Source organism: Haliaeetus albicilla, chromosome 15, assembly GCF_947461875.1.
Source record: "Haliaeetus albicilla chromosome 15, bHalAlb1.1, whole genome shotgun sequence".
Lineage (NCBI taxonomy): Eukaryota > Metazoa > Chordata > Aves > Accipitriformes > Accipitridae > Haliaeetus > Haliaeetus albicilla.
The window spans coordinates 30,092,487-30,120,431 of record NC_091497.1 but is presented as its reverse complement, the minus strand read 5'-3'; the positions used below and the strand labels follow the sequence as shown (position 1 = coordinate 30,120,431).

Sequence of the window (27,945 nt, the reverse complement as noted above, 5' to 3'; positions counted from 1 at the left end):
ACCTCCAGCAGACAGTAACGCGTCTCCAGCGGCGGACGGTTGTGTAACCAACAGGAAAGGAAAATCACTCCCTTCCCCGCGTCCCTTCGGCTCCGGGGGTACCCCCGCCGGGTGTACGCGTACTTCTAGCTCTCCTTGCTACGACAAAGGGAGGGAGAAGCTGGAGTAAGTCATAAAACGAGGCCTCACATTCGCAGCGCGAAGGAACCGCCGCCCCCCTCAGCGCCGCCGGGGGGGAGGGAAGGGGGCGGGCGCGAAGCTGCTCGTGGGTGCCGCTCTACCACCGCTGGTCCTCCCGCTCTATGGTGGGGGCGGAGCCGCGCTTGCCCGGGCTGCCGTAGTGGCCCCGCCCACTCCCGGAGAAGCGCGGGAGGAGCTTCTCCCCGCCGCTATCCCGTCAGGCCTTGCGCGGGCTGCGGCCTTCGGGGTTTGTGGCGCGGGGGCCTCGAGCGGCTCCAGAAGTTTCCCGGGGGCGGCGGGCGGTATGGCGGCGGCGGCGGCGGCGGCGGCTCCTCCTCTGCGGTGAGCCCCCTCCGACCCCTCCCCGCCTCGCTCCCCTCCCGCCTCGCTCCTCTCACGCCGTTGTGTTTCCTCGGCAGGTTCTCGGACGGGGACGTCGACCGGGACCCGGGGGCAGCGGCGCAGGTGAGGGCCGGGCCGGACCAGGCCAGGCCAGGCCAGGCCGGCGGGGGCTGGGAAGCGGTCGTCGGGTCTTACCCGGCCAGTGTTTGAAGTTTGTCGGCCTGCCCAGCCGCCGGTGTTGGGGTGCTGGGGGGGGAACCGGGGTTTGCAGCCTGCTGGGCCGGGCTTAGGGGCGAGGGGGGAACGGCTGAAGGCTGGTGCGGTTGCCCTTGCTGTGAGGGGGGGGCGGCTTGCAGAGTGTCCCTTGGAAACAAACCTCTCTCGTGTGAGGTCTGCAGGCAGAGGGGTTTGGCGCTGTTCTGTCAAAATACTTGGGCTACCTGTGTTGCAAAGAAGAAAGGCAGAAAAAAGACCCTGAACCAACTTTCTCTTCCGTGTAGGCAGATGGTAGTTCAAATAACTAAAGCAATTGCGATTTGTGGTTAAAAAAGCATTAAGCTTAGTGGAGAAAACGTGTTCAATCTTCATTCGTTTTTATTCTGTTTTATTCGTTTTATTTTATGATCGCTTTTTTCCTCTTTCTGTATTTTGCGGGGATCAGCACCGATTTTTCGTTTCATCTCGACATGAAAAATAAATTTTTTACAGTGAGAATGCTCATTCACAGGAACAACCTCCACACGGATGTGGTAGAGTCCCCATCGCTGGAGGTTTTCAAGACATGACTGGACAGGGTGCTAGATAACCTCATCTGGGCCCCCTTTCCCACAAAAGGTTGGACCAGATGATCTTTCAAGGTCCCTTCCAACCTGGCCTGTTCTATGATTTTAGCCGTTAACATGTATTAATGTGCTTTCAAAGGTTATTTTTACTTAGAGGGTTAATGAGAAGGCAGAACTGGAGGGTGGATAAGTATTTCTGTTTAATGTACTTGGAAGGGGAGAGGATGTAAATGGATAGTTCTACTTGAATGGAGTAGGTGGCAGAAGCATAAGATGATGCTGGATTATCTTTACATAAAGAAAATGGTGAAGCTAAATCTTACAGCTCTTTGAGGTTTAGGCTGTAGCTTGTTTTCAGAGGATAAATGACATCTAAAAAGCAAGTTGGAATAACCAAATATATTTGGCGTAGTAAAACTAAGATCTAAAAAAAAAAAAATACGTTTCCCATTGTGGGGTAAAAAATCCACCAACAAAACCCCCCAAAAAACCTCAACACCAAAAGGTCTTTGGAAGTATTAAAGAATACTATCAGAATATGCATTTGGTTGTTTTTTTTTTAACATAGTTGCTTTGCTTTTCTAGTTTATATTTCGGTTCTTTGTACATTCAGTGCTTCAAAACAATATGTAACATGTTCTATAGCTATTATTTAATACCTGATATGGTAATACTGGTGTCACTTGTGTAGCCTTTTTTTAAAAGGACTCAATTGAGTAGGTAGATTGTGCTTGGTAATCTCTGAACTGGTAAGTTGCATAGTTCAGTGTAGCATTTTGCTGATTTAGAAGCTTGGATCTACAGGTGGTATACCTAGTATACCATATTTGCATGATCTTAGGTGTGGTCTTTTAGCTCATGTACTTAATTTCTAATCTGGGACACAATACTGTATAAATGGTGCTGTGTAATGCTGACACATTTGCTGACTAGACTTATCTCCAGTTGTCATGCAATTTCTGCACTGTGTCCTCAGGACTTTTGATTCCTTGAACTCCTGGAGAGCATGCTTCGGCTTTCTGCACCTGAATCTGATACAAATGAAAGATCATCATCCATCTTTAAATAACCTCTGAATGATATAGCTGTGAAGTCTTTAATGACGTTTTTGTTGGTTTAAGTTGAAAAAGTAGGTTACTATGTGGAGACCAAAAGCACCTTTAATTCATACAAACTCTTATCATTAGTGTGGAGGGACCTGAAAGTTCCCAATATATTTAGAAATAGATTTGCAACTTGGTCCCATGGTAAGGGCCTTTAGAGTCAACATATGTGGAAAACACATACTTGAGTGTTTGTGAGGACAGGGTCCTCCAAGCCTGTTGGAAGTTAACTGTTGCTGATGTCCATAATCTGGAGTTCCTGGTGCTAGTTGAGTATTACTTGGCCGTCTTCTCAAATAGCTGTGTTATAGGAATAACTTCTTTCATGTGCGTGTGGCTGAATGAGATGTGATGACTTATGCTAAAAAGCCAACAAAGAGATGAGTTTCACGCAGTTGAAGATGCTTGGGTTTGGTTTGCTTTGCTTTCCTGGGGGGAGGGCTAGTTCTGTAGGAGGATCAGTTCATATGTTGTCTGCTGGTTCTAATTGGTGCTTCTGTCATCAGCGTAAATCACAGGAAATAACGTTTGGAGCGAGAGGTGATCTGTCACAGAAGCGACTCTGCTTGTGAAGTGCCTGTAATGTTCAGTGTTCACTGTCAGAGTCAGACCCCCCTGGGTTTTCAGGATCTAAAGCTGTACTTCACCTCTCAGCATAGTATGAACCAGTTTTTATATGTGGGTTACCTTATGTCCCTCCCGTAGGGAATACCTATAGCCATGAGTATTTCTGTAATGATGACTGCTTTTGAATGACTTTAAATCTTAGGAGGGCATCAGTACAATTAGGTGAAGTTACAGTGGTCTACTGCCTGCCACTTTCTTCAGAGACCCTCAAGGTTTTAGATTTATATGCTGTACCTTCATGTAGATTTGCATATCTTAAGCTGGTAAGAACTCATGCTACTACTAAAAGCAGCTGTTGTGGCCACTTAACTCCTAGTTGGTGTGAATGTTTTATGTGACGTGTGAAACAGAACAAGATACTGATCTGAATTAAACCTAAGGCAAGTCCTTCTGTTCTTCTCTGGCTCGGTGGGACAGAGTTTTGGCAACTGTGCTGTGCTAATATTTATGCAGGTTTAAAACCTGTATCTTAGCTACATTCATGCTTGCTAGATTCTGAGTAGAAGTCAACTTGGCAAACAGAGTTACAGTCCTGTAGTGATGTACTGCAGTGGCTTTGGAAGACTTACTGTCTTCTAGCAAAGAGAAGAGCATCTCTCAATAATAAGGACAGAATTGGACATGATCTTTCCAGGTGTGTGCGTCAAGTCCTGATTTTATTCTGTTGTGCGAAAGTCAAACTTTTCTTACAGAGAACAAAATATAATTATTTCAATCTGTATACCCAGTGATTCCCCTAACAAGGGACTACTTTATGCTTATTTATATTGTGCAGCAGTATTTTCTGTGAGGCCTGTGCCCCATAAGTCTTTTGTTCTTCTGCTTTTGTGCTCAGCATAAATCGAAACAATCTCTTACGCTCAACAATATCATGTAATGTGTTATTATGTGTCACAATGCTTTGAGCATGTTATCCCCACACAAGTGTTTTGACATACTGCATGTTGACTTCCAAATGCCTAATACTGCAGTGCTTCCTCAAACCCAGCAGACCTGTATACAAATATGCTGAGAATTATAGGAAAGTCTTTGGAATGTAGAGGATCACCTGTGCATTAGACTTCATGTTGAAGGCATTTGAAAGTCCTTCTTCCTTCTCAGTAAGAAACAGGCTCCCTGAATTTGATATAATTGGCAGGTTCCTTGTACTTCAAGCTCTGATGTTTAAGCCTTGTGGATGAGAACTGATCAACAGGTACAGTCATGCCAGTTAGGGTATTTTCTTCTGAAATGTCTATTAGTTGATAGAGTTTGGTACTGTATTTTTTCATGGGGACTTCCGAGGTGCCATTTCATGGGGGTTTTTATGTGTCTTTACAGGAACTGACAACAGCTTTGGAAAAGAATCCAGATGATGCTGAATATTATTGTCAACGAGCTTATGCTTATATTCTTCTACAGAAATACGCTGGTAACATCTTCAGACAACACTGAGAATCCTCTTACAAGTGTATTATAACACGTTCTTTAAAGAAGATGTCTTCAATCTGAAGTGAAATATAGTAATAAGAGAAAGTGTTATCTGTAACTTAATGTGCTGCTTTTACAGTTAGTGCATAATTTTATAGTTACTTTGTTTTCAATTCTTTTGTTTCTGCAAAACTTCCAATGAATTGGGTACTTTGCAGTCCCAGCTTTCCATTCTATTTTAGTCTGCTATTATCTTGGCAGCTTTTTTCTGTAAGTAGACTTCTTACGCAGATTTTAAGCTTTTGTGTTGTAAGCATCTTCCATCCTTATGTTTTTGGTAGAGACTGGATCCTGTTGTGGTAGGAATGTGATAACTGAGTAATGCCTGGGAAAAATTTTTAACTGAATAACTGAAGATTTGACCTATTTTTTCTTTCCAATAAAAAACAAACAAACAGATTCACACTTCAGATCTAAGTCAGAGTATTTGACTGAACAAAAGTCAGGCTACATCATATGTAGAGCTCTGCAGCTGAATGAAGGGTTCATCTGTAGCAGTTGTGGCTAGATTTAATTCAAACGGTGTGATTTGTTTGCAAGCTAAGAAAGCAAACATAGTACACCTTAAAAAATTTTCACTACTGAAAGACTCACAGTTCACTGCTTTTTATAACACATTATTATATTCCTCACCTTTAAACTTCCAACAGATGCAGTTGCAGATGCAAAGAAGTCCCTGGAACTCAACCCCAATAATGCTGTAGCGCTCCTTAGAAAAGGGTACGTGTCATATGTTGTACTTTGTGAATCTTGCGATAAATCTGTAGGGCAATACTAGTATTTGGATTATGGCTCTGTACAAGCTTTTTGCAACACCAGGAATGAATAAATTTAATGCCATACTGCTTGTAACCCATTTGTAATAAAGCTGTGGTTATAAGAAGCGATTTAGTTTGGTGTGGTTATCTTAACATCCTAGCCATTTCAAAAACACACCTCTTGGGTGATTTAAATTCTTACATTTGTAATTTTAACCGGTATAGTGTGTGAACCTAAGGATGTCGTGATCTTCAGAATGTGGATTAGACTGAAAAGTTAATTACTGTTTCCTTGTGTTTTTCTTTGTTCATGTCAGGTTAGGTGAATATCATATCAAAAACTATGCATCTGCTTTAGAGTCTTTCAGAGAGGGACAGAGGTTGGACAGTAAGTATTAAAATTTCTTGTGTGCACAGTACTCCTTTGCTAATGAGGAAAAAACTTTTTACTGTGTTAGTTGAAAGTGAAGACCAAGGATTTCTTTTCTTTTCTTTTTTTTTTTTTTAAAAGGCTAATGAATTAGGTGCCTGACTTCAGATGTCTAGCTTTTGGGAAGGTTTGTGCAATCACTGCATAAAAGTGTAAAACTGCTTAAAAACGTCTATCAAAGTTCTTAGCAAGAAGTATATGATTTTTTAATCTTTTTAATTTTATTTTTTTTCTTTAAAAAAAGGGAGTGTTTTCCTGCTTCCTGGGGGTCTTACAAACAAATGGTGGCAATGGTGTGGCATTAAGTGTCTTAGAAAAGTTTCTGAACAGAACAGGCTCCTTACACATAGCTGGAATTTCTTACTTAAACTGTTTGATAGACTGGTCTTTAGAAAGCACATGCAACTTGATGGGTATTCAGACTGACAAAATGGATTTTTACCTCACATTACATATTACTTAATTACAGAAGCATTTTTATTATATCTCTTTCTTTATTAAAAGTGTTGGCTTCCCAGCTGGACGTGGGCACTTTTTAGTTTGGGAAGAATTAGAGCTTTTTTTTTTAAAACCTGACTTTATTCTAGAAGCAAGAAAGGAGTAGTTTAATACAGAAAGCTTTGGTAGAAGACATGGGGAAGCATAAAACAAAGCAATTGCTAGATGGTTGCGACTCCCTTCTCTTCCCTCCTATCCCTCATTTCAAATAAAACCCTCTCCTCATTCCATTCCCTCCCATCCCAACAGTGGAAGGAAATGGTAAGAAAAGCACCTTGAAGGGGTTACACAGAGCAAAGTGCACTAATCTGGTAAGCATCGTCATGGTCTCAGATCTTTCTAGTATGTGGTCTTGCCTGTAACAGTGGCTGGGACCTGAAAGTTTAGCAAAAAGTTAATTTCTTTGCCTCTTCCAAATAAGCGAATATAAGAAATTTCTTAAAGTTCTTTCAGTTTTGGTAGCTTGCATAACTAGGTAGTCTCCGCTGGTTTGTACGCTAGAAAGACAAGTCTGTCTTTGCAGTCTAGCCAAGTTCTTTGTTTAGTATCTTCCCATGAAAGAAAGTGATTCCTTCCAGTGACTTCTGTAGCTTTCCGTACTTGATAGGTGACTTCTCATACATCTCCAAACTCATCACTCCTGAATTTAATTGAATGACAGATCTATATTTTTTCATATTCTTGCCCCACCCCAAGAAACCACTATCACTTTGAGGTTTTTCATGTGCATGGATGTTGTCACCTTTCTAGCTGGTCAGTTGGAGCTGTTCAAAATACAGGTTGTACACAAAATCTCAAGCCAGAGCATCTCTTTTTTTTTAATTCTGTTTAACCTCACATCCTACTTACGTTGTAGGGTGCAACAGCACACAGAGCTGCAAGTATCTTTTTAGATAAGTTGGTGACTACCAGGATCCTCTTAGCTTATTCAGAATCCCTGAAATACAGCACAGCGTTTTCCTGTGCTGAATTGCTTGACTTCTACCTGTTCGAATTTAATTTGCCATCGTTTTGCTGCTTACCCAGTTGAAGTGTTTCTGAAGCTCCCCAGTCCTTCCTGATTACTCTCTCATCTGAAGATCGCTTCCGCTGTGCTTTCCGTATCTCGTTACAAAATTCTGTGACCTACTGTGAGATGAGGAGTCTCCTGGAGCCCGTTTTAAAAATACGGAGTTTTAGTTGAGTCTCTTCCATATATTACCTAATTTGCTGGCAAGTTTATGTCGGTAACAGAATTTGCCTTTGCAGTTCTGTGGAATGTTTGATAGATCCCAGGTGAAAACAATTGTGAGCATAAGCATTTTGGCAAAACAATTAACTTCCAGTTCAATGCAGCTAGTGCAAAACGAACAAAGCTCAGAGGGAAAATTTGCCACATACTGCTAAGCAGGTGATAAAGAGAGAAGAATTTAGCTGTTGCTGCCTCAGAGAGAATTGCCGTGGTGGGGAATTCTTTGCCGGTTTCTTTGCCACACGAGGGGGCAGAAGTACACCAGTACATGTTTCTCTTTCCTTGTTGATGTAAGGGCTGTTTTACATCTTAATCTGGAATGCTAATAATGATGAGTTTCCTACTTATGCTCATTACTGGTATGACTGACAGGCCCAGGGTATGACAGCAAGCTTCCCATTACCCACCTACAGGGATATCTAAATAGGACTTGATGTGATGAATTGCTGAATGTGCAATGTTTCTTTATTTTATAAAATAACATTAGGAAGCGAGATTCCTTTCACTCAACCATGAGACTAGACGCATGTGGATTTTTGGAGTTCATTAATTTGCCTTAGATTGAAGAAGCACTGTGATCCCTTACTCTTCAGTATGTTATGTGGATTTGGGACAATTATACTCAAATTTTCTTTTTTTTTTTTTTCTGTGACCACCTAATGGATTTAGTAAAGGTGGAATGCATCAACTTTTTAAAGAAATGTGTTCATAGGTACTTTTCTTGTGTTCTAAGAGTTAGTAGATTTTTCAGTAAGTGAAGACCCAGTTAGGTTTTCTGAACTAGAAAGTTATTAATAGAAGTCACTGGTAAGTTCTTTGGGATGATAATGCAGTTATAGAGCACCAAAAAAAAAAAAAAAAAATTCTTTTGCCTCAAATTATAAAATGTGCTGGGATGCAGGGAAAGAGGCAGTGGTTGGTGAGGGGGACCTTCTAGGAAAATAGGGAAGATAACACTGGACCTTTCTTTTAAAGTTTGTGTTGTATAGCAGTCTTGTCATAGGGCATAGTTAAAAAGATAATTCCTCACATGCTGCTGCAAGTCAGAGGCTGGATCAGTGGAGATCTGACTCATTTTTCTCTTTGCTTGGACTCCTGAACCTACTTAATTTAATTTCACTTTTGATAAATAAACTTTGTTCCTGGCTGCAAAACTTGGGAGTCTTTTTAGGGTATGGGTGCTAAGTTTTAAATTTACAGATTAATTTAGGTTGCAGGGAAGCTCTGGAGCTCATCTAATTCTGTGCCCTGGCCAAAAGCAGTATTAACTTTGAAATTGCATGTGTTTGCTTGCGTTCTTTTTCTGTTGATTTCCAAGTATCTCCAAGACTGAAGATTCCACAGCCTCTTTGGGCAACCTGCTCTAGTGTTTGACCACTCTTTTAGTAAAAATTTTCCTTATCTAATCAGAACTTACTTTACTGCATCCTGGGTCCTTTGCCTCGCTTCCTTTCCCCATGTACTTCTGAGGACAGTCTGCGATCAGTCATCTGAACACCTCAAGTATACATTAGGTAATTGAAGACAGCCCTTGGATTCCTTAACAGAACCCTCTGATAGTTAGTTTTGGTTAATTCCATCTGAAAACGGGAAAGAAATCTTCTTTCTAGGATTTGCTAGGAATATAGAAGAGACTGCAGCAGTCAGTGGCTGATTGTATTGTGATGTCAAGACAGCCGTATCATTATTTGCATTTTTATCTTTTCCTAAAAACAACTGAGAGATTACATAAATGTTATGTAGCTTAAAATTTAGATAACTTTTAAGATGAGTGGTGAGGATGGCAGAAGAAAAGGGAAGAGGAAGTGGCTTGAGGAGTGGAGTAGCAATTTTAAGACCTAAGGCACACCTTAAAATCTATATACATTTTATATTTGAAGGGGTTGGGGGGCATAGTTTGCATAACTGCAGTAGAGTCACAGTTGGTGTTACGTGCATGTCTGCTGGGAACTCTTTTGTCGAGCCTCTTCAAGTGTCTGCTAGGTAGTTGGCTGTGTGAACTCCTCAGTGTGAATTCTGTCTATTGTAAAAAGATAAAAAGTTTAGCTGTTCTCAGTAGTTGGTCAGTAATGTTGCCACTTTTTTACTTTCCTGACTGTGAAAGACTTTTCTGGGAATTTTGTTGAATAAGATGATTACTCTGTTGTTACACTGCTACCTTTTGAGCTATTTTCTAGTGAATTAATTTCTATCTGAGGAGCTTGCTTCCTAGTATATCAAGGTCTTTCTAAACTTTTCTGTGATTCATGGGATGGTATTGGCACCTATGTATTTCTAACATCTCTGAAACTTCAGATGTATCTGTAAAGTTTGTGTGAAACCGTCAGGAGAAAATACTTGGTGTTTGTGAAAACTTGTGCAACTTTGGGTTGTCCCCAGAAGTGGCTGTCTCTTGTGATTATTCCTCTAGAGAGGAAGTGTGTGACTTTGAAAAAATAATTTTAAGAATAACGGAAAAATGTGTAAAACTACTTGCTTTCCAAACACTTATATAGGGATAGAGCAGGTTGGAAAGCAATAGCATATTTGGGTCAGTTCAAACAAAATCGAGTGTCCTACAAATTAATTTGAAGTTAATTAAATATAACAGAGTTAAATAGTAGAGTTGTGTAAAAATACTTAAAACTTAACTGGAATGACAGAGGTTACAAGAAGATAATAGGAAATAATACCTTTTTTTTAGTAAATTGATGTGAGTTTGGCATGGATTTGTTCCAAGTGGCAATTGTGAGGAATTGTTCTTTATGCAATACGTGTAGTGCTTGAAGAGTTTTAATGTTACTGTGTTTGATCTCTTCTAGATGTAGATGATACCTTTACTATTTGGATTAAAAGATGTGAAGAAACACTAAATGGTAAGAAAAACCACATTTACTTGATAAGGGATTTGTTATGCCCTGTGCTTTGAAGCTGTGTCGTGTTTTTCAAAGATTTACAGCTTACCTCTTACTTAGAAACAAAAGAATTATTTTTTTTTAAATCACTTTTTCCTATCTCTTGTTTCTCTCAGAGTAGACATCCTGAACACTTCTATACCTCAGATTTAGAGGAACATTAATACTAGGGTTTTAGTGTAATAATCAGATGTGACAGGGGAGTACCTATTTAAAGTTCAGACAATCATAATTAATTTTAACTTGTTTTCATACACAACTGCTAACTAATTTTAACTGTGGAAGCATGTTTCAGCTTGCTTTCCAAAAACAAAATAAGTTTTCAAGTCTTACAGAATATAAAGTTGGAATGAGGTGGAAATTTGGGGATTTTAGTCCTTGATTCCATGTGGAGAGTACCTTAGGTGCTAATTGCTGCTGTGGTGTCTTACCTGTGGTAGTCGATGAGTGTGAGTATAGCTTCCTTTCATACCTTCCTACGGAATGACATCCCTGACAATTAACTCATCCACAGTGCTTAAACTGCCTGTGGATTTTAATGAGATATAACGCAATAACTGATGTCGGTTTTTCCTCCACCTGTTGTGACTTTCCCTCCTCTTTATGGTGCACACTGGAGAACGGGACAGTAGAACAAGTTCATGTCAACCTGTTGACTAAAAAGCCAATAGAGTAGAACCTTTTTGTGTTGTATAGGAATGAACAGATTTCTGCTTCATGATACATTTTTGCCAGGTTTATTTTTATTTGGACAAATTGCGTAAGTGATTGGCAAGCACGGTCTTATTTGCAAAGAATTATCTTGGGTGACAATTTTCTCTGCCCTCTCAAGGAAAGAGGTTATAATACACATTTTTCTGTAATGTCAGATTACTTTTTGCAGTGTTTTGTCTGGTTCAACTCACTTGTCCTGTTTTCTTTTGAATATTCATTCGTGTCTTGTCTTTTTTGAGCCATTTTCTTAATTCTCTGATACACCAGTGGGGGAAAAAAAAAAAACAATAAAAGAACAACTCTGATTTCTTAATTACAAATGAATATTCTTTTTTTGTTAATCTTTATCTCTTTTTAGCAGTATGCATTATAAAGAAGTAAAGGGAGAGGTGGTTTTTTTTTTTTCAAACATATTTAGTCTGAAATATTTTAGGAAAAAGTATTTAGAAGAGGAGATACTGAGCTATAGTTTAGATCCAAGTATTACAGTATATTTAAGGTCATGTGAGTGAATTTCTCTGCCAAGCTTCCGTCTCATTACCCAGGTGGGTTTGCCTTGCACAAGACACAGTTTTGAGGGGAACTTTGTGCTATTCCTAGGGATGGATGATAAACCTAGTACAGACTTGTGGGAAGTGATTTTTAAAACTTTTGTTTGCCATGGTGTTGCTTTCATTAAAAAAGGTCTGTATGTTTTTCTGATAAGCAAGGGAAAGTAATGGAAAGTTTGTTCCTTCTGTTAATCGGAACATGCTTTCTGTTACAGTTGTTCCTTTGTACAAGTTGCTGATTGAAATCTGATTAAAAAGTAGTGTGTCATAAAAGCAAAATACTAGAGGTAGAACTGGCATGGTTTTGACTTCTACTGTTGAGACTGGAATAAATGCGGAATGTGTGGAGTAACTGAAGTATATGCCTTGTAAGTTCAATATGTCTTTTTCTGAAAGTGCAACTTTTTTCTTTCTACAGCATCACAGACAGAAGTGGTAAGATGTTTTCCTTAATATGTTTACTGTTTCAATTTCTTTGTTAAGCTAGCGCATACTTTCAGGCTTCAGAGGGTTCTTACAACTTTCAGGCTTTAAAAATCATCTTTTCTATTGCATGCAATTCTGAAGGATTTAACTTTCCTTCTGAACATGTGTTCTTTTATTTGAGACCAAGGTTGCAAAATTTGAACCCTGGAAACTCCTAGGAATGGCATACAAATATGGCAGTTACTCTGCACTCACTGAAGTAAATTTTAAGTTTCTGGCTTGCAATGTGTGGCCTAATTTACAAATTAACCAGCTCATGTTGTCAATACTAACTTGCTTGTGACTGCTAGAAAGTAACTTTTTTTTTTTCCCCAGTAGCTTGCAAGTGGTTTGTGCAGACTTTTTTCTGCTGTAATTTGTGCAGCTTTCAGTTTCCTTTTTTTATTGGAAGTCTTTAGAAGAAATGTTGAAATTGATGCAAACCTTCCCCCCCCCCCCTTTTTTTTTCTTGAGACAAAAAAATGGGAATTTGCGTTGGATGTTCTGCTCCCTCTTTCATAGTTACTTCCATTTTTTACATTTTAAGAATAGGGTAGAGGAGGAAAGTGTACAGAAAACGTGGTGGGTGTAATGTAAAGACAGATCTTACAGTTAAAAGGTTTTTATGTTTAAAAGTTATATCTTGAGTTCTCAGATCTATTTCAGGTTTCCTTCATGACTTGTAGATTAGCAACATAGCCACTGTACGTGTCTCAGGTGTACTTCTTATCCAGGAAGAAAATGAGTTAAAGCAGAACTTTCTGCTATCTATAAAATGTCTGACCAATACATTCTAAGTCACAGACTGACATATTTAATGTAAATTGAAACTTTAATTCTTAATCTGGCATAAATGGTTAGGAGAACAGTGAAGAGCTTCACCTGTAAGTTAATGCTTATACATAAATCAAGAAAAGGGGAGCAATCAGTATGAAAATGATTTGTGTCTTTGAAAAGTACTTCATTATAAATTTTCACTTAACACTGATGTAACTTTCTTTCCAATTGAATATGCTTCAACTAGAATGCACAGCAGCAACCTCTGCCACCAAAGATCAAGTAAGTTGACTTTAGCTTTACTGTGAGAATTAAAATAATTGACATATAGCTGTTCTTTGGGGGATTGGAGAAGCAAGATAATGACTGTAGAAATTCTTTTTGGGTAACTTTAAAAAGTGGCAGTCTGACTGAAGTGTTTCTCGGTGTCATCACTTTTGTTCAGACTGAATTGTACTTTCAGGAGATTATGCCTCATTGGGAGAGTGGGGAATGGAGTAAGCATTCTGACTTCTGTTTCTAATTCTCATGCTGAGCTTAATTAAAAGACTGCCCGATTGTGCCTAGTATAGGTAATGTTTTTGAGATTCTTTTAAGATCCTGAACTAAAAAGGTGCTATTTAATTTAGAGAAGGCAAACAATATTATGAATTGGTCAAGAAAGTGACCTAATTTTGGTATGCTTTTTGATTAAAAAAGATTCTTTGTTCTTTAACTACTTATCTTGCCAATTCTGCAACTGCTCTTTTAGAGGAAGAAATCTAATTTTGTATGTCTTCTCTCTCCCATCAAACTACACAATGTACTGTATATCTCTCAGTTTTTCCTTTTTTTTTTTTTAGATATGACTGGTACCAAACAGAATCTCAAGTAATTGTGACTATAATGATCAAGAATGCACAGAAGGATGATGTCAGTGTGCAGTTCTTGGAGAAAGAGGTGATCTGTATTGGTTATCGATATGCATCCTTAGATTCCTTAAAACGTAGTAATTAAAACAGTGAACGTTATCTGCTGCAATAGCATGAAAAGAATAGCACAGGTGGTCTTCAGGCTGAGGTTTTTTTATATACAATTATGCTGTATATGTGTGTATGCCCAATCAAGTGAACCAGCATCTATTGCCGCAGCAGTGTCCATAGGATTTATACACAAGCAGTAGTGTGGTGTGCGTGCTGAAAAGGGAACATCTGTTTTTCAGCTGCTTGTGTGTTTGGAAGGATGGGGGAAGAAGTGATCTGGACTTAAAATGTTTGAGTATGCATGCATCTGGTGTAGGAACAGACAGAGATAAGGTATTCTAAAAACAGCTATGAATAAGTAGTATCTTGCTTTAGGACAATTACAGAAAAAGAATGAATGTTGGTTGGTGGGTTTTTCTTGCTTTTGGCATCATTAAAATTGTTAAAGGCAGCAAAGTATATATTTCAAGGAAGTGCACTAATCTATTGTAATGCCATATGCGGTACCAATGACGTTCATGTTTAATTTAGCTGAGAGTATTGAAGAGTTGGGTTCTTATTCTCAACTAAGTTGATACTTCACAAACTACCAGAAGTACTTGGTTGTTACTATCTGCTTTAGATTGTTAAAAGTGTGTGAGTGCTTGCCACGTAGTCTGCGTGTATTAGAAGGGAAGTTGCAAATTGTTTTCGTATTCCATTATTAATGTGTTGATACTTCATTTGCCATATAATTCTTTCCCCAAAGAATGCAGATCAAGCTGACAAGATAATAGGCTTTTTGAGTACTTGCTGGCTAAGAATTGAAATCTCCTGTTCATTTTCTAGTATACTTTAGAAACACCTTGTTCAATAATGCTGTAATGTAATGGCGTCATCTGAAATTCTGACACCTGATGCTTTTAAGTGCCCTAGAGAAGGGTCATTAATTTAATCACTTAATCTTGGTGCCAAATGACAATCCTTTACTTAGAAATGGAAAAAACTGCTCTCAAAGATGACCAGAGACGTGTTTTCAACTGTTAACAGATGAACGCATCAGTGAGACTTCCATCAGGTGAAGACTACAACTTAAAGCTTGTTCTTCTTCATTCTATAGTGCCAGAGCAAAGTACATTTAAAGTGCTTTCAACAAAGGTAAGCTTCTTAAAGTGTAAATTACTTCTTTGACCATTCCTGATGTTGAAAACCTTTCTGCTCTATTGTCTTGTCTCTCTGCAACAGTCATAATATCTTGCTTTTCATATAGAAATGCTTTTTCTTTCTTCAAGGTGCCTTTCAGCCAGTGGGAGGCTTTCTAAACTTTTGCAAATATCAGAAATAGTAATACGCTGGGACTTACTGAAGTGCAAATGACGGTTATGTTGAGGACGCTTTTACTTGTTGCTGTAGAAAGATGACTGTGGTCTTCGCTCTTAAAATTCAGGTGTTAGGAAAGTATTAACACCTTTCTGCTGAACTTTTAGGAGCCTTGTGAAATATTGTTATCTTTGTGTGCCCAAGAAATAAAAGATTTCAATGTTGAAATAATTCTTTACCCTTTCATGACTTCTTGCTGTTAAAGGTTAGCCATATGGTTAACTGTTCTTGGCTTTTCAAGAGAGTGTATTCTGCCCTGTTCCTGGAAATAGTACTTGCTTGGAGACACTTGAAAATTGCATGGCATGAGAGAGAATGCTTCTGTCTCAACATTTTGTTTCTTCTATGTTACAGGTATAGAAAAATAAGAAACTGACTGTGGTCTAGCATAGCATATATTGTTGGTATAATGCATAGACAGACATATGCTTTGTCCATAGAGCCAAGTGTGAATCTCTGAAGCAGGATTGTGTTGTTGATGCTTTCCTTGTATTTCAGTGGTGTTTCTGCAGAGCTTTTGGAAATTCCTTTGTGTTCTCAGGTTCCATTTTACCTGTTCCCTTCTCAGAAAGGTACCTATAATAGTTCTTGCATCATTTCAGGGAAGAGGGACTTCAAGATGAGATGAGAGGATTACCATAGAACATTGGTGTCGTTTTTCCACTCCTCGCACTAAGGAAGCTGGGCAGGTTATGTGATTTGAGTCATGTGAGCTCTCATGCTGTGGGAGATAAGCAGAGTGCTTAAAGCATGTAGAAAATTTGCTAGTCCGTTAGTATTTACATAAATTTGAGTGGAATGGGCACAGACCTTGTCAAGAGGAGTAACATGAGGTCCTGTTTGCTTTATGTTCCTATCTAACTTGTCTTATACTTTTAATTTGTCTTGAAGTTTACCATCACTTTTATGAAGCATCTGCTTGCTACTGAGCGTTGTTGAAATGAACTTGACTTCGTCTTTCTACGCTACCATCTCTAGTAAATCTCTGAAATAATTTCTAGTAGTTAGAGCCTGGTTTAGATTGAGGTTCCTAAAGCGGTGTGAAAGCTTTAGTTATGTTCAGGCAGTGTCTGAATTGCAAATATTTTGCATTAATTTTCAAATGTTACTGTTCCTGTATAATTGTGAGAGAATGTTCTTGAGATGAAATGGGATAAGAGAGAACACAGGAGGTGTTCTAACAGCAGAAGTCAGTGCTTCAACATGTTCTTCCTTTTCCAGAAGAGAATGTAGTGTAAAGATGTCTGTGAAGGAATACAATTTAAATGATGCCCCAGCTAATTCCGGTACTGGCCAGCAGATGGAGTCTGGCTGAAGTAAAAAAATTAAAAGCAGGTCTATGTTAAGCATGCAAAGACTTCTTTAAAGGCTTAGAATATTTTACTTTGAAAAACATTAAGCACTTTAAGGGAATGATGCAGCCTTAGTGTTTGAATACTAGAAATTCAGATTTCTTTTCATAAGTTTCGTGTATGTACTTTGGTCTTACGAGCAGTATGGAAAATGTGCCGTTATTACTTTGAATAAACTATCTTAGAACTTCTCAAACCCCTTACAAATTAATTTATACCATTTACATGAAGACCTTTTGTAAGGACTTGGAAAGAAAGATATAATCTCATTATCTTCCCAATTATATGAACCTTTTACTACACACTCCTAAAGAAGTTGTGTTTTCATGGGATAGGAACAGATCTGTTCTTGTGGATTAATAATTTCAAATAAGAATAACTGCATGTGTTCACACTGCTTTATTTTGTATTGCTGCTTTGAACATATGAGCCACGCTGCCATTAGCATTGTGTAGTCTTCACTGGGCAACAAAGAGTCTGGTCTTTCTTTTCCAGTTGTATGAGGAAATATATGAGGAAACAGTGTGGAATGTATGGACAGGCGATGTGGTGGATAGTTTGTGTTTCCCATGAACTTCATAAAACTAACAAATGTAATGGACAGAGGATGAAACAACAGAACTGGCAGATAGTAGAACAATCCTGCGTGTTTTGGTAGCTAAGAGAAGCCAGAGAGGGATTTCTCAATACTGCTTGAAATTCAGCATTGCTTGACAAATGCAAAGGAATAAAGGTAAAGATGCAAATTCAGGAGGAAAAAATAGCCTTAATGGTATTTGCAGAATTACAGATTCTAAAATAACTGCAAAGAGCAGACAGAACTTACAGACTCTGGGATTGTTTCTTTCAGGGAATGTTAACAGTGGTGAAAAATGCAATTGATACCTTAAAAATTGTTTCTTTCCTAGCAATGAAATAAAAATTATACCTTTCAATAAATCCATGCTGTGTCTAGCTTGGAGATACAAAGTCTCTGGAAAAGAACAGAACTAGCAAATGGTACAGAGGTAGCATACATAAATGTTTGGAGGTGTTTGGTTTCTGTATGAGCAGAAGTAAATTAGCATTCATAATCTGCAAACTTTTGACTTCAAGCTGTGAGCTAGAAGAGGTAAAATACTTAATGCCGATGCCAGAACAGCATAATGTGTGGGTGAAGTCCAGTTTTGAGATAAAATCTTCATCTCTTTCTTTATTCATCCTAGTATTGTATATTCTCTAATTGTCAGCAGTTTTACAGATGATACAGATGGCCTTTATAGTGGCTGTATGTATTCCTGCTATGCTTGGAGCCATTTTTTTACCTAATTCAAGAGCTTATTTGCTATTTAATAGATATCACTACTTGCAAATTCAGCTTTGAGTTGATTATGTTTCCTGTTCACATTTAGTTGTGAGTTCCTTAGAATTACCGGGTGTTGTTCAGCATATAATTCTGATGATCTAAGGCCTCAACTTGATGTTCATGTGAGAAAATGCTGAATACAACTGCATTAATTGCCATATATGCATAGCATTTTCTTCTTGTACATGAGCAGCATAGCTGATAGATCATAACTAGCATAACTAGATCAATTGACGTTATTGGCTGTACTCCTCATCCGTCAAAGGTGTCTGACTGTAGTAGTCTGATCAAAAAGTAACAGCAGCTCCAAAAAGCACCATATAAATTTGAGATTTGTGTCTTACAAATGGAAGCTGATCTGGTCTTTGTATGTAGCATGACTTTGTACACAATAGGTAGGATTTTGTCTATTTTGGTGGTCATCCTCAATTGTGTTCAGGTGTCAGCTGAAGTTGGGGAAAAACTGTGCCACACTGAAAACTGCAGGTTGTATGCAGCATTTAACAGTAGGAAGGTAGGTACCGTTTAGTGGTGCTACTTGGTTTTTTACTTCTTTCCAGAAGAGGGAGCCAAAATGTAAAAGCTGGACCAAGTTTGCTCTTCGTTAGTTGCCTGCGTGCAGTTATCCGGTAGCTCAGTTTGCATAATATCATCGTGCTCCCTTCATAAAAGGAAAAAGGCATAAAAACTTAAAATGAGTGACTAAATATGTTTAAGGCAAAACTAGCTGATCTGTCTCTGGCCAGAAAATAAGGCAGGGAAGTAGAAATGCACAAATATTGTAAGGATTTCTATTGTTCTGAAACAATTCTTTGTGCACAATCAGCCTAGCTTTCTTTTCCCTCTTTTGTTCAGTCAGTGTATTTGGGATTCCAGGGCAATATTCTGCCATGTTCTGTTGGAAACCTGTGTAATGTGAGCAGTTTTTCTAGGTCTTCTGTTGTGTTCTAGGTGATGCTCAGGTTTTTCTTCTCCTTAGACCTAGAAGAGGAGAGTGAGGATGACTATGTGCTTTTAGCAGGTATGCTTATGAACTTGAAGGAAACTTGAGCTAGTGTTTTCTCTTTTTCTTCCCCTCTGCTCTTGCACCTACAAATAGTCAGGGGACATTACTGTGAGTTTTGAGTTTAGTGGTTTGGGCTTTTTGCAGGCAATGACTTGCAGCAATTTAGAGCCATTTGAAAAAGTGGTAAAAAGTGGTTTCTTTACCCCAGAACTGTCCTTTAGTTAGATATCAAAGTTGTGCTGCAAACAGGGGGGAGGTGTTAGAAATCCTCAGCCTCTTTTACAGTTGACATTTGTTAGTTCATAGACATGTCTGAGGTAGAAGCACACTCTCAGCAGCTTCATGCCAAGAATATGGTAGTGTGCATCAGTGGAATGTTTCTTTTCCTCAAACCAACATTTTGCCTTGCAAACTCTGAAATACTCTGTGCAGCTTACTGGAAAAGCACACCGATGTCTGTTGCTAAATGTAAAGGAAAAGGCAAAGAGTGAAACTGTTTCACATACTCTTGGACTGTTGTCAGAGCTTCTATTCAGAGGCAAATGTACACAAATAGATAAACAGAGGAACAGATTTATTTTAACTGAAGTTGGTTCTTACCATTGCAGTCCGATCCTTAAAAGATACTTTCTCGTTTGGGGTATTTTCATTAACTTGCTTGCAGACACTTGAATGCAGGCTTCCCTGCTCTCCTGTACTTGTTTTTTCTATGAGGCTTTCGTGCAGATTCATATCTCCCATATATATTCTTGAGCACTTTCTGTAAATTATAAACTGATATTTAAGATAAGTGTTGGATGCTTCTCTGAAATTTCTTGCATCTCTTAGGTAGGGCTAGTTGGAGCAATTTCCTGGCTAGACCATAAAGAAACCTTCCCAATGATTGGCATGATATTTACTTGGCTCAAAATAAGTTTGAATTTTTTTTTTCTTCTTCTTTATGAATGCAGATGGTGTGGAGCAGATTTAAACTTGTTAATACTCTGAGAACTATGTTTTAAACAAAGCATGTAAGTTAGTGCCCATGCTTTCTATAAATACATAAGGGAAAACTAGGCATAAGGGTTTTTCTCTGTCTTGAGAGAAGATGGATTTAAGAACTATTGGAATAGTGATGGTTTACACTGAGGATGCAGTGACAAAAAGCTTTAGGATACCTAAATGATCTGTATTGGTAGCTCCTCTAAAATTTAAAATTTTAACAAGGGGTTGCTGTGTAATATCAGTGTGGTGGAAACTTTGACCTTTTTGCACTCAGTTCTCCATAGTACATAGCTGGCAAAGAAACTGAAAGGTGCACACTAAATCCTTTCTGTTGCAATATATTCACTGCAGAATAAATTTCTTAATTATAATTTATTTGTGATAACACTGTCGAGTTATTTTCATCTCGGTGTATTTTGTTTAAAGTTATGGACCAAAGATCTTGGAATTCACAATATAAGCAATGTATAAAAGGTTTTTGAATAACTAGGATAGCAAAACTGTATGTGCATATAATCTTAGAGGTAAGTTTGAATAGGTCATACGTTTTTAGAAGACAGTGCTGTTTTGTCCTACTCTTAAATTTAGGTAACAAAATACATGAGATGATTGCAAAATGACAACTCTAAACACTTAAAATTTACAACTCAGACAAGGCAGTCAGAAGTTCAGTAAATAACTAAGCAGTTGACTGGAAACCCTGAATTCTCATTTTTGTGTGTTTGATGTAGCAAAACATCAGAATTTAAAAGGCCATTTTTTGATGCATCTTCAAATGAATGGCTGAACTACTGCTTAAGCTTTGCCAGTTCTGATTTCCTTCATCCATCTGATCAGAGCTTGACACAAATTTGCCAGTGGTAGGTGAACTTCCCCTTAGCATGGACTGTAAAATACAAACCACAATAGAAATTAGAAGAAAATTCTTGTAACTTGTCAATGTACACCAGAATCTTCTTTTAGGGAGGAAGATAAAAACTCTCTTTTAATGTTTCTCAGTTAAACTGGCAATGTCTGTCCCAGAAGGTTAGTTCAAGTGAAATCTAGTTCATCAGAGGTTTGGGCTTTTTAACAGTAAGCTTCTACCTAGAAAATTAATGTTGGCTAACTAGCAATGTGTTTATCTGTAGCTAAGGGGAGAAATTCTTTCTTAAAACTAGATTGAATGCTCTTTTATGCCAGTCATCTTAAGGTAAGGGGGGTTTGTGTTCTTATGCTACCAATGAAATAGTTTAGAATAGCTTCTGAGAGTAACTCTGCAGCATCTTTTCTGATAGCTAGCACTTAGATTAAATTGCAAACAATCTCTGATAGATTTTTAAAAAATTGATTACTTTTATGACTAGAAAATTCTGTCAGTAGAATCTTCTCTGTATCCTTTCACTGTGGATGGGGTTTCTTCTAGACAATGAATCCCCGTTTGACCCTCTTCTCAGGGGTAGGTTTCTCTCAAGACAGTATTTCAGACAAGTAGTGCATGAATTACTCTGTCAAAATTCCATGTTTCTTTTTTTTTTTTTTTTTTTTTTTTTGCTTTGCTTACTTTGGGCCCCAAATACCAGGAACTTAAAAATTACAACAGAAAGTAGATTATTTCTGTGTTGGAACTTCTCATACAACCAGCGTACTGTGTCCAGTTTTGGGCTTCCCAGTGCAAGAAATGCACTACGGTAGTGGAGCAAGTCCTAGTGGAGGACTGGTGAGATGGCTGCACGGCATGAGCTACAAGGAGAGGCTGAGGAATTAGGCTTGTCCTTAAGTGGCATGCAAAGCAGTTAATTTGCAATGAAATTTTCCTGTCTTTTATTCTAAAGTTGGCACGAGGCACACAGGCATACGTTTTATGAAATATAGATGTTAAATCAAAGGAGTTGGTGAAGAGTTGATGTATTTCTCTTGCCCGAGTGCTGAATTTTTTTCAAAGGAGAGGAAAAAGCTAACAGTACTTGTGTGTTAGATACGATACAAATGTCCGTACTGATACGTTACTTTTCTGTGTGATAGCTATCAGTATCTGCTTTAAAATGTTCATTAAAATGCATTTATTGCCGTTTGTGCACATAATTGGGACTCGCAAAGTTGTTTCTCTTTAGATCAAATAAAGCTCTCAAGTTGAAGAAATATGTGCCTTCACAAGCAGAATTTTATAGCTTTATATTTTTGGAAAATGTGGTTGTATAATGGTATGAAGCTAATGATTTCCCTAGTTTTACTCCTGCCTGCCACTTTGCCTAATGAGTAACTTCGATTGAAGTGGATGCAGTAGATGGGGTGGAGGTTTAATCATGTCATAAATGCATTCTGTCTCAACTCTTCAGCTGTCTATACCTCTAGCTTGGCAGCGTTGAAATGGTTTAGATTTAAGAAATGTGCATCTTACACTGGGAATTAGTTTGTAGGATTTCCTTTTCCTTAGGGATGTTTGTCATGTCGTACTGGCTTAGGGACAGTTTCACAAGACGAAAGTGTAAGAACTAGCAGATTAAAAAAGGAGAGGGGGATTACTGGAGCAGCAAAAGTAAAGATCTTCCTTTTTTTTTTTTTTTTTTTTTTTCTTTCTATGTGTGGGCAGAGTACTCTGATGAATAGCCAAAGGCCTTCATAAGGGCTCTTTGGGGAGGATTGTATTCTGAGAAGAAAAAAGCCCATGGTTAGTAGCTCACATCAAGCATTGCATTGCATTAGAGGTCATTCTTGGTGTGGATGAAATAGTCTGTTTTTGAGATACTGAAAGATCGGTGGAAAGCCTGAAGCATAAGGGTAAGAGGAGATAGTGAAGGAAGAAACAAACAGAAGAGAAATTGAAGAGATATAGGGTTGAGTAGTCTCAGTATCAAGCATTTACATTCTCTCTCTTTTTTTAAAATAGAACATATAGGAGGATGCGCTAATAAGCAGAGTATAAAATCTTAAAATTAAGGCCTTCTCAACTTCAACGTGCAACTGAATTGATAGTACAATTTCCTCAGGTTGAGAAGAGTTATGTAAGAAGCAGAGGAAAGACAAGTTGCTTGAAATTAATACTCAGGTTTCACTTGTAACTAATTAGTACCTTTCTAAGTGGCTAATTAACTTAAATGTTTAACTCATGAGATCCAAATTCATTGGAGGGTGGGAATCAAACCCAAAAACTGCTGGTTCTGGCACTCAGGGAACTACTTGCTTGTCTTATATGTAGATACACAAATATTTTTGGCTTCCTTAAACTAATTGCAGAGCGTTAGATTTATGAGTGTAGATGTTAAAAAATTAACTTTAAGGTTATAGTTTCTGAAGTGTTTTTAGAAGAGTCCAGTGGAGGAAGCTTTGCTGACTTCTTTCATTTTACTGAAGACTAATTACTGGCACAGTTTGAATGCTGTTTCTGCATAGTTTCGACAGAAATCTCTGCGTTCTTACAGATTGCAATATTAAACTCTGTAATACGGGCCTTCTTTAGGGACAGTAGGTTGAGCAACTAGAGTAATACAGTATTTTAATTTCATTTGATTATTTTTGGTTTTGTGACTGGGACTTTCACTATTTTAAAAACTGATACTCTGATGCTTAATTTGTGACTTGTAAAGTTGCTAAAAACATTGTAAATCCAACAGGGGGAGTGGGAAGTCAAATACAAGTGGTTGTTGGACTTACAAACTTACTGAAACTCTCCCCTGCCTTGAAGGGCATTCCATGCCTCGTGTCTTAAGCTTTTGTTGTTCTCAGTACAAGTTAGTGGTGGAAAATAAGTATTTAAACTTGTCTAGGGAAATGGTAGCTTCCCCAGGGGGGAAAAAGAAGGGGAAAAAAAGGGGGGGGGAGAGAAGCAGTCATAATTGGGTATTCTGGTTCTTAAAATGCAGCATGATTGCAAACATGGAAGCTTTGAAACTTAAATGAGCTCATTTCTTTATTTTTAGAAGGTATCTCGGTCTATTGCTTACCAGTGTTTGATTTGAAGAATGGATTAGATGAAGTTCAAATTTCAGATCAACATGATGCTGTGCAAGGAGCTTGCTGTTAGGATCTCTAGGGTTAGCTTTTACAGTGGTGCCTTTGTTCTTGGGTCTGCAGGGATCCCCAGGTTATAGTGGCTATAGGTAGAACTAAGAACTCGCTTCTGCTCAGCAGTTCACAAATAAGGAACTGCTGAAGTTTAGCAAGCACTGATTTCAGTTAATAGTGTCATATGAACTTTGTGACATTTTCTTAAGTGAATTTGTCCTTTGGAGTGACATTAGGCAGTCCTTGTTTTTCAGACAATGTTTTGTAACTTTGTAACCGTGTAACCAATGGATAAAGTTAATTATGAAAAAACATTTCAATATCGTTGTCTAAAGGGATTTTGTGTAGTTTTGAATAGGGCGTGACATACTTCACTCAATTTTGTTTCTCCTATGATAATTGCAACCATATCCATTTTTAATTGCCAGTTTTGTCAATGAATACTAGACAGTTTTCTCCATAGCAGTGTTTGTTCGTTGAACCAAATTAATAGAGCTTCTGAATTTCTCCAGTGGGAAGATCTGCATAGTCCCAGGGTGTTTCTCTGGTTTGTGTACTACACATCAAATACGAAATTTTTTGGTGGTTGAATTGTAAACCTAGAGAAAGTTGGATTTTGTAGTCCTTCAAAAGTGCTGTTTAATTATTAGAGCTGACTGGCAAGAAAGGGATGCTTGCAAGGTAATACCTTGGTGCCTGGCAGTGTAGAGACATTGGGACTGATTGTTACTTTTGGGATGCCATAATTTACAAAAAGAATCAAGTGAATAGTAAGCAAAAGAAAGTTAAGTGGTACTAAACAAAAGGATAAAAGTCTGATAGAAGATCTGTGCAGCCACATAAGAATTTAGCTGACATGCGACTTGGAAGTCATGTAACTTCATCTTGTAAGGTAAGTAAAATTTGCTAAAGTATAGGCTTTATATTAGAGACTGTGTTTCTAAAAACAAATGCATTTATTTTCTTTCTGCTACAGGATCCAACTACTTTGAAACTATTTGGCAGAACTGTTTGCCATCTGGATTAATTTGTTCTTTGACTTGTGCTTTGTAGGTTGAGATAAAAATGAAGAAGCCAGAGGCTGTAAGATGGGAGAAGCTGGAGGGCCAGGGAGATTCTCCTAAGTTAAAGCAATTTACTCCAGGTTTGTTCTCTCAACTATTAAGTATTAAATGGTTTATATGTATTAAACTACTTGCAGTTATTAATAATATTTTTTGTGTTAAATATTGTGAATAAAATCACAGCTTCATATTTACAAAGAAAAGCCTAATAGTCTTGTTTTTACTGCCAAGAATTGACAGAAAAAGTCTGCAGGGCATTACTCAAACTTAAGTATTAAATTTAGTCATAACTTCCATTAATCTGATGGATTATTAAGGATATATGCTTTTCATTAATTCCTCTGGGCTTATCTGTTTGGCTGGTTTGGTCACTGTTCTGCAGTTCTATGCATTGTTATGCCTCTGTTATTGCTTAAATAAGTAAGTATTATTTACTTAAGTATTCCATCTCTCTTGGAAAGTAATACATTTGCAGTTTTTCAAGAGACATTAACAATCTGTCTTTGAGAGAATTTGAATTTCCTGATTTATTGATTTCAGGTATTTTTTTGAAATTTAGCTCAAATTTGCCTGTGGCTCTATGCTGCTGGTTTTGGGGATTTTTTTTTTTTCTTGCTGTCAGCCAGTATCTCCTGCCTCGTTTTTACTTTAATTATCTGCATTGCTGTTGTCCAGCATTTTTTTTTGTTGGATAGCTAAATTATGTAACTCTGTTTACTTAAAAGTAAACTTTTGTAGGTACTCAGTGTAGTGTCTAGCATTTCTTAGTTTCCTTTCTTTTTGTTACTGCAATGCTTATATCAGTAAGGAGGAATCCATTTGCATTTTCAGATTCATGTTCCATTATCATCTCTGATTCATCAGATACATATACGTCTGTTTTCTCTGCTGCTCTGAAATTTGTGAGAAAATGCTTAGTTAACTAACACTTCTGATTTCAGATACCCAGCACTTATATCCATCATCTTCTCACTATACAAGGAACTGGGACAAACTGGTAGTTGAAATCAAAGAAGAGGAGAAGAATGAGAAGTTAGAAGGAGATGCTGCTTTAAATAAACTCTTCCAGCAAATTTATTCAGATGGTACAGATGAAGTGAAACGTGCCATGAACAAATCGTTTGTAAGTCTTCATTCTTTTTCTCTGAAGAAATGTGTAACTTTTGCACACTGACACAATTTACTAAACTTTGCATGAATGTGGAAGCCTCTAGCTACCAAAACCTTGGGCCTATAATGAACAGCAGCGGTTCTGTTGGACATACTGGTGTAACAAGTCTCGCTGAAAGCTATGATGTTGTACGCTAATGAATGTGACTCTTTAAGTCTAAGGTTGTGCTTTGTCACTGGTCTCTCAATCAGTGTTATCAAAGGAAATAGGTTTTGGCTCATACAGAGCTTGAAGGCTTGCCATGGATGAAAGGATCAAATTCCTCTTAATTGTTTGTATCTAGTTCCTTTTATTTACAATCCTCATGGGTAAGAACATGACTGACCCTTCAAAAGCTTCTTGTAAGTGAATTAACATCACATTGTGTCCAGTACTGATAAACGTACTGTTGGGCTGAAGATTATGGAGTGATGGCTTTGTCAAATTTTTTTCTACATGTACACAAAATTCCTGTGTAATTGCTACTACATGAAGCTTAAATTCTTCATGTTTCTTCTGAATTTGTTAATCTGCTGTAAGAAATGTGGCTTTTATATTACTAGAATTCCTGTAGCAAGCTAAACAAGCTTTTTCTCATATTGCAGATGGAGTCTGGAGGCACAGTTCTGAGCACCAACTGGTCTGATGTTGGTAAAAGGAAGGTAGAAGTAAATCCTCCTGATGACATGGAATGGAAAAAATTCTAACCCTATTTTTAATCTTTTACCATCTATGTGTTGCCATAGTCCTGTACTGACCACTGTGTATGGACATAGCATTCTTGGATTCAAAGCACTGAATGTTCCCTTGGAAACAAGAATTGTCTTCACATTTTGTGTGCTTTAGAAATACCTTCATCCACAGATCTAAAAGATATATTCAAGAGTGGAACCCTATTTTCATCATCTCTGTCTAATTTTTGGAAATCGAGTCAATCAGTCTAAATTTTCTACTGCCTTTATCAGCTCTGCTCTTTGGGAATAGGGTGATCTGTAATGGCTGGTCAGGATTATTGCCTTACGCCTGGTATTTCTTTTCAGTAACTTATTAGATCTTGGCAACTTTGGGTAAAAACACTTTTCAACAACGGCGTTAACATTGTCTGCTCTTAAACTCTGCTAAATAAAAATGTAAATATAACTTTTTCTATACGGAAGCTGCTTCATTTCATTTTTAGTAATCTTGTTTTTTGATGGGGAATCGTTGAAAGCATATAGGTAAGGATACGAACACACTGATAAGGAAAAAAAAGCTGGCATGCGTAGGAGCAAAATGTGCATTCAGTGAAGAGCATGAGTTTGCTATTCTTGATGCAGACACAAAATTTCCACTTTTGGAGTCTTTCCACCTGTGTGATAGGTTGAACTGCAGTCATATGTGATGGAAGGGAGAAAGTCAGTTGTGGCTGGAAATTTCTACAAAAAAGTGGGTCCTCTGTCTGCCTTCTATATTCAGAAAGAAGGATCTATTGCAGTTGCCTGAAATCAAAGATGGCAAGCAGTTGCTTTAAGTTCTGTTACTTCAGAATACTGGAAACTGTTTATATTTCAGAGAAGAGCCCATGTGTCCTTAATTGTTTCCATCAGTACAGCTTTTCCATCATAATCGAATTATAAATAACGGTATTTACAGAAAAAGAACTGACAAGTGTAAGAAATACTGTCTATGCTTGTACTACTTAGATATAAGTCTGCAAGGGCCTATAGATGCTCAAAAGCCATCTGGACAGGGTCCTGGGCACCTGGCTCTAGGTGCCCTGCTTGAACAGGGTGGGATTGGACAAGGTGACCTCCAGAGGCCCCTTCCAACCTCAGCCATTCTGTGATTTGGTGAAAGAGAGATGAACTTAGAAAATTGGTAAACATGCCTACTCCAGGTGCCGCTGTCCCTTGGGACTTCAGCGATATCTAAATATTC

The 27,945-nt window shown here is 38.1% G+C and overlaps 1 protein-coding gene across 1 annotated transcript; it reads left to right on the top strand.

Moving 5' to 3' along the window:
- Positions 1-409: 409 nt before the first annotated feature.
- On the top strand, positions 410-27,168 carry SUGT1 (SGT1 homolog, MIS12 kinetochore complex assembly cochaperone). Its single transcript, XM_069802619.1, has 13 exons — positions 410-522; positions 600-645; positions 4,355-4,445; positions 5,155-5,224; positions 5,580-5,650; positions 10,223-10,276; positions 11,999-12,015; positions 13,070-13,104; positions 13,665-13,761; positions 14,814-14,921; positions 24,868-24,958; positions 25,820-26,001; positions 26,634-27,168. Exons 1-13 carry the CDS (start codon positions 485-487, stop codon positions 26,733-26,735), a joined length of 1,002 nt encoding a protein of 333 aa, XP_069658720.1. The 5' UTR covers positions 410-484; the 3' UTR covers positions 26,736-27,168.
- Positions 27,169-27,945: the final 777 nt, after the last annotated feature.